This window comes from Mugil cephalus, chromosome 8 (assembly GCF_022458985.1).
Source record: "Mugil cephalus isolate CIBA_MC_2020 chromosome 8, CIBA_Mcephalus_1.1, whole genome shotgun sequence".
Classification (NCBI taxonomy): Eukaryota; Metazoa; Chordata; class Actinopteri; order Mugiliformes; family Mugilidae; genus Mugil; species Mugil cephalus.
This window is the reverse complement of record NC_061777.1, coordinates 4,118,577-4,132,777: the sequence shown is the minus strand read 5'-3', so window position 1 is coordinate 4,132,777 and position 14,201 is coordinate 4,118,577. Positions and strand designations below refer to the sequence as shown.

Below are 14,201 nucleotides of genomic sequence, written 5' to 3'. Positions count from 1 at the left end.
TAGCTCTATGTGTTTTATTGTTACAAGAGCCACTGATTTCTTTACCTTGATTTCCTTTGCACAATGAAGAAGGCGTTAATGTTGAATAATCTTTAAGGAATAGCTTTTTTTGCATTGCAGAACCATTAGCATTGCAGAATTTCATTCAGTTTCAGTTCATACAAAAACAAGTGTAGATCCTATTCTAACCCTATATTGAATCATTTACATCCTAACATTTAATATTAGTCATTATTATTATTATTTACTAGTTTTAAGTTTGTTGTCTGCAGTTAGGATCCATTCTCCTAGCTTCATAAATTTACTCTTTGAGGCTTAGATGATGCCTTTGGGAAAAGTCGGAAATTCCAAATTTCCACTTGAAAATTTCACACTTGCGATATCATAGCATTCACGTTACAGGTTAACTCAGAGGAGAAAAATAAGTTTGGTTTATTGTCACCGTTTGCTGAACATTAAAATATATGCCGCAGATATTATTTTATGTTGGAGGCAGTCAATTTCTAAGTTTGACAACTCAGAGCTCGTTTTTTCCCAAGTTGACTTGAATGCAGCATCAGCTCCACCCTGCTTCTGATTGGCTAGTGATGTTAGTCTGGAAAAGGAAAGCATCAGTTGACTGCTTGAACATGACAATATCCCCATGAACAAGTTGTGATTTTTTTTTGTTTTTTGTCTATATTTTGATCTTTTTTCTTAATCGTGATCAAACACCACACGCCGGAGACGTCTACACGGTGCCAGAATACACATAAAAACTGGTGAAACAGGTGAAAACTGATGGTGAGCTCAGACCACTGTGGCGCCCCCCTTGGTGGGGCGCGGACCACGGGTTGGGAACCAGTGATCTAGGAGAGGGAGAAGCTGAAATACAAAAACAAAACAAACATAAAAGTAGAGTTAAAAAAATCAGACTGGACTCTTCTCAAGGTTAAATGGTCGGGATCGGGTGGAGGGCATCCCAGCCCGATGCCTCATAAATAAACCGACCATGGCTTTGTCTTCCTTCCTTCCTTCCTTCCTTCCTTCCTTCCTTCCTTCCTACCTCCTCTGTCCCCCTACAACTCTCCTCCACTCCTTTCGCCGCCTCAACTCCTCTTTAATCACCGGCTTTACTCTTCACTGTCACTCCTCGGCACTGCCAGGGTGAATGTGTGTGTCTGTGCGCGACATTCACACGCATGTACAGTATGTGTGTGTGTTTGAGGTTTGCACGTGTGTGGGTGAACATACATGTTTGCATATCCACATTTGTCCTCGCCGCTGTGCTTTGCACTGACACGGTGGTCCACCCCCTAGTGTGTGTGTGTGTGTGTGTGTGTGTGTGTGTGTGTGTGTGGGTGATAGGAGAGCTTCAGTAATCTGATGCATAGCTGACACATTTATATTCACGCAAATAAATAATCCACATGCCTCAGTCTGCTTATAAGACACTAAGTTAGGAGGCGAATGAATGATATAATAATTATGGGATGAGAATAAGACGTTAGAAATACTTTTTTGTGGTTGGCATGTCTTATGGTGTATTTTTTTGTATGGTGTAAATTAAGTTTTGTTGTTGTGCTTTAATAAAAACAGGCAACATCATTATTATTAGAAGAAGAACATGCACAGTTTATTCATGAATGCGTCCATTAGAAATTATACAACATTTTATTTGCCTCTCTGTCTTATTTCCGTGAAATGACACAGTAATTTGTAACAGTGCTGCTACGAGACCTGATCGTATATAAATAATGTTATTTACGATTCCACATTTAATCGTTTTGCCTTTTCTGTCCCTGTTGTTGCCCTTCAGATCACCAGAAGCTGGAGCGAGAGGCTCGGATTTGTCGCCTGCTGAAACACCCCAACATCGGTGAGAGCTGAACCGAACAGAATAAATCACATCTCTGATCTCCTTTTATATATAATTATGTTTGTATAAACTAGAAATATACACCTATTTATTCCGAGGTGATAGCAGCCCACCTCATACGAGTGCTGTGTATAATCCACATGTTTCTGTTGGTTAAATAGACCCCCCCCCCTCCACCAACACCACCATATTGTGAATACATATGATGTAAGACTCAATTATTATGACTCCCCGTGGTTTCTAACCCACGCACACTCTCGCTCCCTCTTTATCACCGTCTCTTTTTTTTTCTTTTCTTTTTTTAATCTCCTGCTTGAAATGCAGCCAGCGTTATTCAAGCTTAAAATAATAATAATAATAAAAAAAAAAAATCAAATATTTTTACCACTATGCACCGAGGTGAGGAATTAATAATGGAGAGAAAGAAAAGAAATGATGATAAATATATGATATAAATCTGTGACGTTTTCTCGTCCTCCTCCAGTTCGTCTTCACGACAGTATATCAGAGGAGGGTTTCCACTACCTCCTGTTTGACTTGTAAGTATCTATCTATCTATCTATCTATCTATCTATCTATCTATCTATACATTAATAGACATACAATAGATACATACAGTTACATAACTCCTATATTTGCCCCCCCTCCCTCCACCATCACCACCACCCACGCCCTCCACATTCATCTCTCAGCAAATTCCCTCCAGTTTCCATGGTAACGGTGTGGGGATGGGGGATGAAAGGGAAGGAGGAAGGAGGATTCGGGGTAAAGGAGGGGCAAGCCACAGGAATGAGGAAGGAATCCTCCTCGTTCTAGTCGAATCATCACAATTTAAAAAAAAAAAAAAAAAAAGGAAATAAATAATGAATTGTGTGTGTGTGTGTGTGTGTGTGTGTGTGTGTGTGTGTGTGTGTTTGCAGGGTGACCGGAGGTGAACTTTTTGAGGACATCGTAGCCAGAGAGTATTACAGCGAGGCCGACGCCAGGTAGGAGCCACGTGCAGGAGCTTCTCCTCCTTGTCCTTATATGGTCTGTGTCTCCTGTTGTTGTCTCCTCTCGTCTGTTGATTTGTTTTTTTGTGGTTGTTGTTTATATGCTGTACGTATCTTTCCCTCTACTTCCCCTCTTCTCCTTTCTCCTTTTACTCTTTTATTCCGCGCTGTGTTTTGCTCATACTCTCTACTTCCTTTTCCTCCCCATTTCTCCTTCGCGCCATCGTACCCTGACCTCTCTACACAACCTTTGTGCCCAATACGAGTTTTGACTTTTTAAAGGTCCAGTTGTATGATTTTTAAAAATCTCATTTTGATGCTGCACGGCCTTTTTGAAGTCCTCCTTTTGAGGAATTTCTTTTTCTCTCTTTTTTTTTTTTTTGGTAATACTTGGATGGCAGCGTCAATATTAAGCACAAGAATATGCCTGTAGATTTATCTGGGTAGAGACAGTGCACAGTGATGAACAACAATAGGGGGTATGCACGTCACGTCATACATCTAGCGAAGTCTCCGTGGTTACAGCCACTGAGTGGCAAAAATTAACAGTTGATGATGGAGATTAGCAGCATTAGCTTGGATCATAGGCTTTAATAGCGTCTAAATTGTAAAATTAATTTGAAAAAAGGTGAAGAGCTGTTGTGCGATTGACTGAACCAACAGATTTGAAAAGCAGTCAGAGATATATTTTTACAGATATCTGCCAAAGAAAAGAGAAGTAAATGTATCGCTGCATTAAGAAGAAACAACAGGAATCCAGACACAGAAACCTGGTGTTGTGGTTCACATTTAGTGTCAGGTATTAATATTAATTTATGCTGTATTTTTTGATGACGTTACTTAAGTTAGTCTGGAGGTCTGTCAGATAAGTTTGTGGATGTTGTTGTAGTTAACTATTACAGTAACTATTTCAGTTCCAACAATAAAACAACAAATTGAAAATTTGTGATTCCTCCTCCTTATCATCCTTTTTTCAACGTTCTCAGTAAAGCTCTTAGCGTTAGCATCTTTTATTTAGCTACATTTATCATAACTGAAATGAACTAAAACTAACTGAAACTGAGGCTAATCCAGTTTTTCCAAATCCACACTAGATTGTATGGATCATTGTCGAGTTAATCCACATTTACTTGGTCTCTCTGTACTTACTGATACATTTCACTGTGTTTTTGCCTTTTAAGGGGGCGTGGCCTCGGGTGGCAGTGATGTCAGTGCATACCCTCTATATGAGAGAATACTGTTGTAAATATTATAGCAAAGCTGAGTAAAACACAGTCAGGATAAGACAATACAGTGAATTAATAAAGTACCGATCACAGTTCGTGATCAAGATATAACAATACAGGAAATTAATAAAATTTTCATCTGTCACAGAGAAGTCTGCTGCCATGTCTAAGTGTATCACGTCGGTTTCATGTTGAATGATCCAGATAGTTTGACTGCGGCTGCAGAACCTAACAAACACTCCGTCCCGCCTGTTAACACTCTCACCTTCTTTACTTCATTTTCATGATTTTCCTTCCTTCACTTTACTTTCTCTTTCACCACCACCACCACCACCCAGGCTGTCTTACATCTTCTCACACTCCCACCGCTCCTGCTGACTCATCGGCACACACAGTTTAACCAGTGGCGGAAGAGGAAACGGAGTAGAGAGTGGGTGAGGGGTGTAGTGGGGGTTAGACAATAGACTGAGAAAAGAGTGAGAGAGATACTTGAAAGTGACAGTTGTGTTGTGGGTGTCAGTCCATTCAGCAACACTAAAGGGCAAAACGCAACAGTCTGCTCTTGTGGAACATTGCACCAGACAGAGCGGCCTAGTTTCAAAAAGTTTTTAATATTAAAAATAACTAAAATGTAAAAAAAAAAAAAAAAAAAACTGAAGTGAAAATTACACTGCAAATTACCATAATTCTCGTAACACAGAAGTCCTCTGCTAAAACTAACCCAGTGTGAATCGACATCTCTGTGATTTAGGAGTGAGTTTTTACTTTTTCGCCACTTTTGTTTGATTTGTGGCTTTTTTTCTGCCTCTTGTCACTTTAAGAATTATGAAGGATGTGGTATAATTCAAAGTTTGGACAGATGTTAGACCCATTCAACCGTTTAGAGTAGGGATGGCACCATTAAATCAACCATTAATGTGTTCATCGGTAAAAGTGGAGCTGATTTAAATACTGACAGGTCATTGGTAATTTCTTCCCCAGGATAAATAGCATCAAAAATATATTTTATATCATCCATTGTGATTTGCAAAGTGATTAAAACTGTCTTTGATGCAGTATAACGGAAAGTAGCAGAGCCGGAACAACGGAACGTGAATTTGAGTAAAACACAGAGTTTGTTTATCCTGTGTGAATGAACCACATGAAACACAGACGTAGAGGGTAATATCTGAACCACAAGAGCTGTGATTGCTCCTCCTGGTAGTAGCGTGTTTCTGCTTTAGTATTTCTGACTACTTCTGACCATTTACGCAGATTTCAAAGTGATTGTTTTGGATCAGTGGAAGTAGAGACAAAACAGAAGCTAACCCAACTACCAAAAAAGACACAGCGCCAACTAGCGTTTGGGTGGAGTTTCTACAGAGGGAGCCAGACTAAGTGCACAAGTATAAATTACTCTTACTGGTGTAAGTCACTGCGTAGTCCTGCAGTACCTCGAATGCGCCTTTATTTTTCATCTACCAAAGTTTGATTGAATGTCAACTGCCGTAGGAGGCTGTTAGTGATGTCACTCTCAGAGAAAATAGAAAATCCCGTTGTGCTCTGTGGTTTGTTGAATTTAAACATGAAAACTCTGGATCCTAAAAGAAACTTGAAGGTCACCTAAATTCTTTTGCACCCCCTCAAAAACCTTAAATACTTAATGCATGGTTCTCTGCCACTTGACTGTTTCTGGATTTGTTGAATAAACTCAATTTATACAAATTATTCCTGGACCTGTACCGCAAGGTGAAAAACAGTGCAAATCGATGCAACTGTGATTATACAGTATAATGTGTGGGAGGATTTAGCATGCGGCAGCTCATGTAATACCATATGTTAGTATAATGTTTAAATATAATCTGCATAAATGTGAAAACATGTATTTACAAGCAGAGAACCGGTAGTGAATTAAGGGATGGTGACATATTTGAGGGATGATGTACTCTACTATCATTTTTTTTTTTAAATATTACTCTCTCAATTACTGAATGCACCCGTTTTAATCTGTTATATTTTTACCAAAACGTCCTTAAGATGTAAGCAAAGTTGCACATTTTGGATTATTTAATTCTTAGAATTTAAGTGCAGCCCTTAGACTTTGGAACAGTGTCTTTATGCTTTTCCGCTGGCTCAGTTCCTGAAAATTGTGCATATGGGAAAAGGGTTTCAGTGTGGTGAGTACGGAACTCCGTACGGAGCAGACTCCCACCAACAGCTAGCTAGTTTCTTCTTAATGTCTGACGCTGACAGGGTATTAAAAATATTTCTCTGTGTGGTTTTGTGTGGCCACGGGCGTTATAGTTTGTCCATCTGTCGAACGCATTCGTGTGAATTTTGTATCTCAGGATGCCTCGTTGAGGGAATTCTTCAAACCTGACGCAAATGTGGACTAAAAGATGAACTGTTTCCATTTTGGTCCATGTTACTCTTAAAAACACATTTTTGATTATAGTTCAACTCAAATTACCTCACTTGTCTCACAGATGAAGTGGTCATCAGAGGCCACTGTGGCTTAATGTCCGTCCCATTTTTGTGAACGAAAAATCTCAGGAAAGCTTAAACTTAACTGTGATTTTTTTTAGTCTTCACTACGTACTAGGGTTGAACAGAGTAGTTGACTTCCCTGCTGAGCCTTTAAGCATCATGTCATCATGGAGCCCATACTACCCTGACATGTCAAACCTGAAATACAACTAAACTACTACTGCAGTGCATCTGAAAAGACATCAACAGATTAACCAAATCAGTCAGTATATACAGTATAACTTGTAAAGCACTATTAAATGCTATTGATGGGGCTGAGGTGCTGCCTGTTTTTATACAGACTATACATATCTGCAGCTCACAGTATGTAGCTCATGAGCTGTCTGTTCTCTGCATTACGTATTCAGGTCAAGAATATAGATTTCATTGTTGCAAATCTGTTTTTATCAGTGGCGTCATCAGAGGCTAGTCAGTGTCGACTTTAGAAATCTGACGTCATGCAGCGTAACTGTACACGGTATACGAGTGTGGACTTTCATAGATATAAACTGCGACTATGACGAAGGTGGTAGAGCGATCGCAGTCCTTACCCTCTTACTCACACAGACACGCACTCGCTTTCCTTTCCTTTCTCTCATCCAGGCCAGCACCCACACACACACACACACACACACACACTCCCACTCCCTTGGAGACCTGCAAGAAGTGGGACTTCAATTAGCCACGATAATTAGTCTCACGCTCGCACGGACCCCAAACTGTGCAGCATCACACCTAGTCGCCCCCTGTCAGAATCCGTTTGATTGGATCCAGGTCATTATGGGGGCAAATTAGGAGTAAATTACACCTCAAGCTACTTCTAATCGTTAGGAACGGAAAGCCCCTTTAACTTGCTTTGCCTCGCTTGTAAGCAAGGAAGCACAAGCAAACACAGATGAATGATTTTCTATACTTGTGTCTAAATGCTGGAAGACTAATCGTTACACAACTTTGAGCGCTGGCCTGTGAGAGTTTGTAGCTGTATCAAGACTGCATCCTGCTGGGAATGGCTGCTGCTGTTAAGGGCGTTATCTGGTCTAAGTGGATGCTACATGTCTAAGTAACATCCACATGAATTAATGCCAAGTCCAAAAGTTTCCCTGCAGAACACTGAATCGTCTGGTCAATTTTATTTACTCCTGTCATAATGTGTCCGGTCATAATGTTGTGGCTGATCGATTTTTTTTTTTTTTTTGTGCTTTAATTCTATTTTGCAAAAATTTTACACCTCATATAGGCTTTGTTTGATTTTAATCCATTGTCTATTATTGTATTGAAATAATACCCAGACTTTCGGTGAATGTATTTTTATTGTCCTCCTACTATGACTTTACTGTCCTGCAGTAAATAGCGGGAACTCTGTAGCTCAAAGTGCTGAGCAAGTCACAGTTCTCTTGGCCAGCGTGACAGGAGCTGCAGTCCTTTTCACCTCTTTGCCCCACAGAGGGTTCATAAACAGACGAGTCTCTTGGAACGGCACGACGGCTTCGGACGCGGTGACATAACAGAGGCGCGCACAAATACATAAACAAGGGAATGGCACGGAGATGCTCTCCTGTTTCTGAACGCTCAGCATACGCGGCGGGTTGCTGTCAGGACAAGTCGTGTGTCCTTGCATGCACACAGTAAACGTTCCCAAATTGCTTTATTGTTTTTTTTAAAAGAAAGCCCAAACAGCAGGAACTGTTCTCAGCTCAAAGAATGAGCAAAGCACTGAATTTAAATACTTTAAATTTGTCGGATACGATTGTGCGCGTTAAATTAGCTGTGGAGCCTGTCAGACAGAGATCACTCTGACTGAACTCCTCTCATTTTACATATTTAGGTCATCTGTATGCACATACGCCGATCAGCCACAACATTATGACCACTGACAGGATGAATAAATAATAGAAACCACCTTGTGACAGTTCACTGTTCTGCTGGGAAACGTTTGGACCTTGTGGATGTTTCTTGGACATGTAGCATCCACGTAGACCAGACCAGACCCTCCCCCCCCCCCTCATAGCAGGGACACTGCTTGATGACAGCAGCCATGCCCAGCAGGATGCAGCCTGACACAGACACAGAAACGCTTTAGAAACATGAGGAACATTAACGGTGTTGAGCTGGCCTCTAAATACACTAAATCAGAACTGACGAAGATATTAAGTAGGGACTCCCTCTTCTATATTATTATCATTTTGCATTCAATATTAAGCTGTTCAAATAATGCAGAGGTCCGAATATTAATTTTGTTATTTCAAACATGTGCAACATAGCGGAACATTGTGGGGGAAAAATGTACAAAAAAAAATGTCTAGTCAACTAAAGATTTTGCAACTGCCCTGCAGTACCTCCACGACCCCCTAGGGGTCTGCCTCTGATGAATTACAATGTTTTGGAGGCACAAGGGAGACCTACACAATATTAGGAAAGAGGTCCTAATGTTATGCTTGATCGGTGTGTGACGATAATAGTTTGCGTAAATCGGAAACACACCTGCAAACATATACTGTTCATCCTGTGCATTAAAAATCAGGTTCACGGTTGCATTATAATCAGGTCCTTGAGTCTCGGGTGAAAGACGAAACCGCGTTGCACCCGTCAGGGACCTTTATTACGGTCGGGGGCTGTTTTTATCATTTCTGACTCACCACGTAGTGCATCCCTCCCTCCGTCCCCGCAGCGAGTGGAGATAATTAGTGGAGCCCACCACAATTACACTAAAGAAGAGTTTCAGTTGCTTTAAAGTTTTTTTTTCTTCAAGGCTTGAAATCAGCTGGGTACCACCAAACGTATTAAACCTTAAATCAGCAGGAAACGTGGTTGTGGATTAAGGCTTAAAATTAGCGAGTGAATTCAGTCGGAGCTGTTAGATCACAAAAATGCCTTTCTTTTTGTTTTTTTTTGTTTTTTTGAGGTGTGTCACATCCTAAGCTAGGTGTGTGCAGGTCCCACCGCGCGTTTGGATGAATTCTTGTGTGCGTTTCTGTGCACATGATGCATGTATCTCTCTGATTCTCTCTCTCTCAGTCCTCCCACTCACTAGACACAGTGTGGGTGTGGATCCTGCAGGCTGCCTGTCTCCTTGCGCCTGCTATTAGTCACATTTTCTGCACAGTACACACTCCTCTCCATCTCTTACTGCACCAAGCCTACACAAACACACACACACACACATTTTAATGTGCACAAACACACAACAGGGTGAGTTAAGTTCATGCATCTCTTAGCGATGCATATGATGGAAAAAAAAAATAGCCTGGCATCAGCCCACCAGTCTTTCGTGATTCAGTTTCATCCATGCTCCGTTTTGTTCTTTGTATTATTACCTCCCTTTTTTTTTTCCAGCAAACGTTTCACTTTTCTACTTAACAGTTTTATGTCCCTTTTCCTTTGATGTTCTCCTCCTCCTCTCCTCTCCTCTCCTCTCTCCTCCTCTCCTCTCCTCTCCTCTCCTCTCCTCTCCTCTCCTCTCCTCTCCTAGCACTGTTTGTTGATTGATGTCTGGCAGGTTGTTCTGCTGTGGCTGCCCTTGTCTCTCATCGTGTTCTTTTTAAAAAGCCAAACGTTTTTTTGTCTCCTTCACCCCTCATTCAACGTCCACCTCCTTCCTCCTTCTCCTCCTCCTCCTCCTCCATCCATCTCCTCCTCCATCCATCACCTGACCTCTGTTCATCCTCTGAAATCTCTTGACCTCCTCTAATCTGACCTGGCCTTCGCTTTGTTTGCTCGTCCCTGTTTGACTGCCGTCCTCTTTCTCCACCTTCATCCCTCTCTCTGTACGTCCTCATGGTCCACCCCCCCCCCCCCCCCCCCCCCCCCACATCCCTCCACCCTCTTCTCTCTGTTTTGTCTTCACAGTCACTGTATCCATCAGATTCTAGACAGTGTCCATCACATTCACCAACATGACATAGTGCACAGGGACCTGAAGGTTAGTATGTAGAGGAGCATCCCTCACCCTCCTAACCTCCCAACCTCCCCTTCCTCCTACCCTCACCCCCACAATGAGCCTTGCTTCCTCTCCTTCCTCCGTCCTTTTCCTCCTTCCTTCCTTCCTTCCTTCCTTCCCTCCCGTCCTTTGTCCTTGATCTCGTCTGTTAGTGTCGTACCTGTCTATGGTTTTGACGTCCGCCTTGTCTGACTTGTCTCTGTTTTTTTTTTTTTGCTTTCTTGTTGTGTTGTATTTTGTATTTTTAATTACCAGAGGCCCTTGGCCTGCCTCACCAGCCCTCCCTCCCTCCCTCCCCATCCCCCCCTCCCTCCATCCACCCACCCTCCCACTCACCCGCCCCCACCTCCTTTCAACCATTTAACAAACACCACATAACAAAAAGCTCCCGTTGCACTGACTCACGGCCGAATCGATACGTGAATGAGCTTTTACAATCACACACACACAACCACCTGCAGGGGGGGGCGCTACTTTCTGCAGGTCTAATATATATCCAGTCCAAAAAACCATCAATTTCTCCCACCAGCCTCTTTACGATGAAATCCACAGCTATATTTACTGTGCTCTTCATCGATTCCTCCCTCCTCCTCTTTTCTCTTTGAGTCGTTCTTCTATTGATCCCAGTATTTTTGAGACGACATCAATTAGCATCAAGTATGTCTGTGTAGAGGTAGAAGACATATATTTTCAGTCCTGAATAGTCCTCCTGCTCACACTTAGGACAGTTCTCAAACGACACTCCTGTGCTTCCTCTAAATACCCTGGAATATTAGACAATAAACTTGAGAACATTTATAAAACTCAAAGATTTGTGTCAAAAGAAAACGAAAAAAAAAACAGTCTGTCTCTAAATTAATTTTATACATCCTGTCTCGCTGTAGGTGTTACATTGCACAGCGATCAGCCACAACATTATGACCACTGACGGGAGCAGTAAATAAGCGACGAAACTCCTTGATGGCAGCAGCCTGACACAGACACACACAAAAACAGTTTAGGAACAACTCAAAAAAATATACAACAACAAATAAACTGATCAAGTATCTGTGGGATGATCGACCATAGAGGCCTCTCCCCTCAACCCACAGGACGCACACCCCACACCCCACCCACCCCACCCACCCACTACCAACATCCTGTTGCCAGACACCACATCAGAAGGCCCAGGTCCATTCTCTGATGAGAAACAACTGTTTTGGACAATACTAGGAAGGTGGTCATAATGTTATGCTTGATATGATCCGTGTTTCAATAAATGTCTAAATCTAAGAAAATTAAATGTGTTCAAACATATACGGACCTGGCAGGTTACACACAACTATGTCTTTGTGTTTTTTTTAACCAAAAGTTTTGGGGAAGTAACCTGAAATAAAAACAGGAAAAGCTACGTTTGCAGAAAGTTCCCTCTTGGAAATTCACCATTTACAAAACCAAGCTCCTATTTTTATTCTTTTTCTTTTTGCTGTTGCATGCTGTTATTGTTTTTTAATTCACACCAACAGTGAAACACATGAGCAGATTATTTAAAGTCACATGGTGCATTTGAGGCAGCGTGGCAGCAGCCGTCTGTTCTAATTATTCAGTCCCTCTTTGAAGACCACTATAAAGTGGGGTAACTTGTTAGAAATGTAACAGATGTAGCTCGTAGCAGATTGCACACACACAAACGCACACACTAATCTGCTGTGAACTGCTCTCACACCTACACACAGGAACACATTAATATATATAAACGAGGGCGTGACAGAAAGCGCGCTCATTTCATTTCATAGAAGCCGCTTCAGCCTTGAGCGCTTATTTCCAGACGCACGCGGCCACATGCCCGTGTTGTCTTTTAGCGATCGCTCCGCATACTCACGCAGACACTCGGTGGATGTGACCTGCCCAGTATTTATTCATTGGGAGACCTTTAGAAAGAAGACACAGGATTTTAATTTATAGCCTTGAACTTTACAGGCATGCCAGTCCAACTGTCTCCCTCTCACCTTACTGCTCACACTCAGCTTTTGAAGTCTCTATCAACTGAAGAGTTGGGCTTCAATTGTTTTGAGTGACTGATAAAAATTTTTATTTTTTGCACATCAGCCCATAAGAGCAGCTGTGGTTACTAAGGCTGTGTGTTCACATAAAGTAACAAAATAATCCCACAAATATCGGGTGTATGCTGATAGTCGTGAAGGCTAATTAATGTAAAAATAAACAATTAGAAATCAACAGAGTAGCAATAAAGAGAGTTTATGAAAATAAGTTTTAATTGACCACATTAAGCGTTTGTGTTATAAGATTGCAAAGAATATTGGAAATAAATGCAGACGTATCCGGGATCAAACAACATTACACACTCTGTACTGTACACTAATTCTGCCACACCTCATCTGTTGTGTTGAAATATGGGGCAACACATTCCAGAGAATATGCTCATTACAGAAAAGAGCACTAAGGATAATAAATCATGCTAAGTATCTCAAACACGCAAATCCTGTTTCTGTTAAATCACAGATTTTGAAATTTACGGACTTGGTTAAAGTTAGAACATCATTATTTTTGTTGCTTAAAGCGAAAAAAACAACTTGCTCCCTGAAAACATTTAAAAATGGTTCCAAACTAGAGAAAGAAATGATCAGTTAAGAGGAAAATTAAACTTTAAACAACCTGGATTAGTTTGTGGGGTAACTCTGTGGCAAATCAACGAAAGTACTAGTACTAAAGAACAGGGGTTTCTAAAGTTTTTAAGGGCTACGACCCTAAACTGATGGAGAGATTAAGGAGGGACCTCCTACCTATTATATGTGTTCTAGTGCTATTTATAAATATACATTATTATCATAATTTACATTCAATATTAAGCTTTCCCCTATCCCTTTACTAAAATATGTTAGAGCCATGTTTAACTAAACTGTAGAGAAAATTAAAATATATATATATAAAATAACTAATCAACCAAAGATTTTGTGACCCCCCTGCAGTACCTCCACGGACCCCCTAGGGGTCATGGACCCCCTGTTGAAGACCTATGATATATGATTTAAAAATAGAAACAAACAAAAAAATAACCTTTATTGATAATAAGAAAAATTAGCTCTAATCAACCCTTTTTTTGAAATGTAACAGATGAATTTTTAATTTTTTTGAATTTTTAAATCATAAAAAACAACAAAAGAAAATTTGACGTTAACTTAATTTCATGTGTTTCAGGTGAATAAGGTGCAGGATCATATAAGCATCTCTTCTTGTCCCCTCACGAGCAAAAAAATGTATTTTTGGAAACAGATGAGACTGTTTGTGTTTAACACGACGTTGTTCTTTTTTATTATTATTATTTATTATTTTATGTTCGAGATGAATTTTAAGAATAAACAATAACATTCACATTCGGGACGTGTGCACATATATCCCAAATCACAGCTCCCATATCAGCTCTCGCATTTTCCAACAATAGCGAGCTGTTATTTTATCGCCTGGCGATTACACGAAGGCAGCGGTCCAGCAGTTTCCGCTTTAAGATTTTTTACGGTTGCCATGGCAACAGTTTACAAAATAAAATGTACAAATAAAATAAATGAAATTGAAGACGACTTAGAGCTCCTTCTGACACTAGGTTTATATTAAACGCTGCCAACAACCAATGTGATTTTGAAATTATTTAAAGGCTGTGCTTCATTTGATGGACCGATCAGCCA

The 14,201-nt window shown here is 40.8% G+C and overlaps 1 protein-coding gene across 35 annotated transcripts in view; it reads left to right on the top strand.

Moving 5' to 3' along the window:
- The window catches only part of camk2b1 (calcium/calmodulin-dependent protein kinase (CaM kinase) II beta 1), a 75,018-nt gene that overhangs the window by 16,606 nt on the left and 44,211 nt on the right, over positions 1 to 14,201 (top strand). For 17 of the 35 annotated variants that reach the window (XM_047591057.1, XM_047591050.1, XM_047591071.1 and 14 more), the window contains exons 3-6: positions 1,799 to 1,858; positions 2,343 to 2,397; positions 2,779 to 2,844; positions 10,428 to 10,500. In XM_047591057.1, coding sequence (XP_047447013.1) covers positions 1,799 to 1,858; positions 2,343 to 2,397; positions 2,779 to 2,844; positions 10,428 to 10,500 — 254 coding nt within the window. Of the gene's footprint in view, positions 1 to 1,798; positions 1,859 to 2,342; positions 2,398 to 2,778; positions 2,845 to 10,427; positions 10,501 to 14,201 lie in introns of those variants that run through there. The other 18 variants (XM_047591069.1, XM_047591058.1, XM_047591073.1 and 15 more) reach the window with 2 other exon arrangements.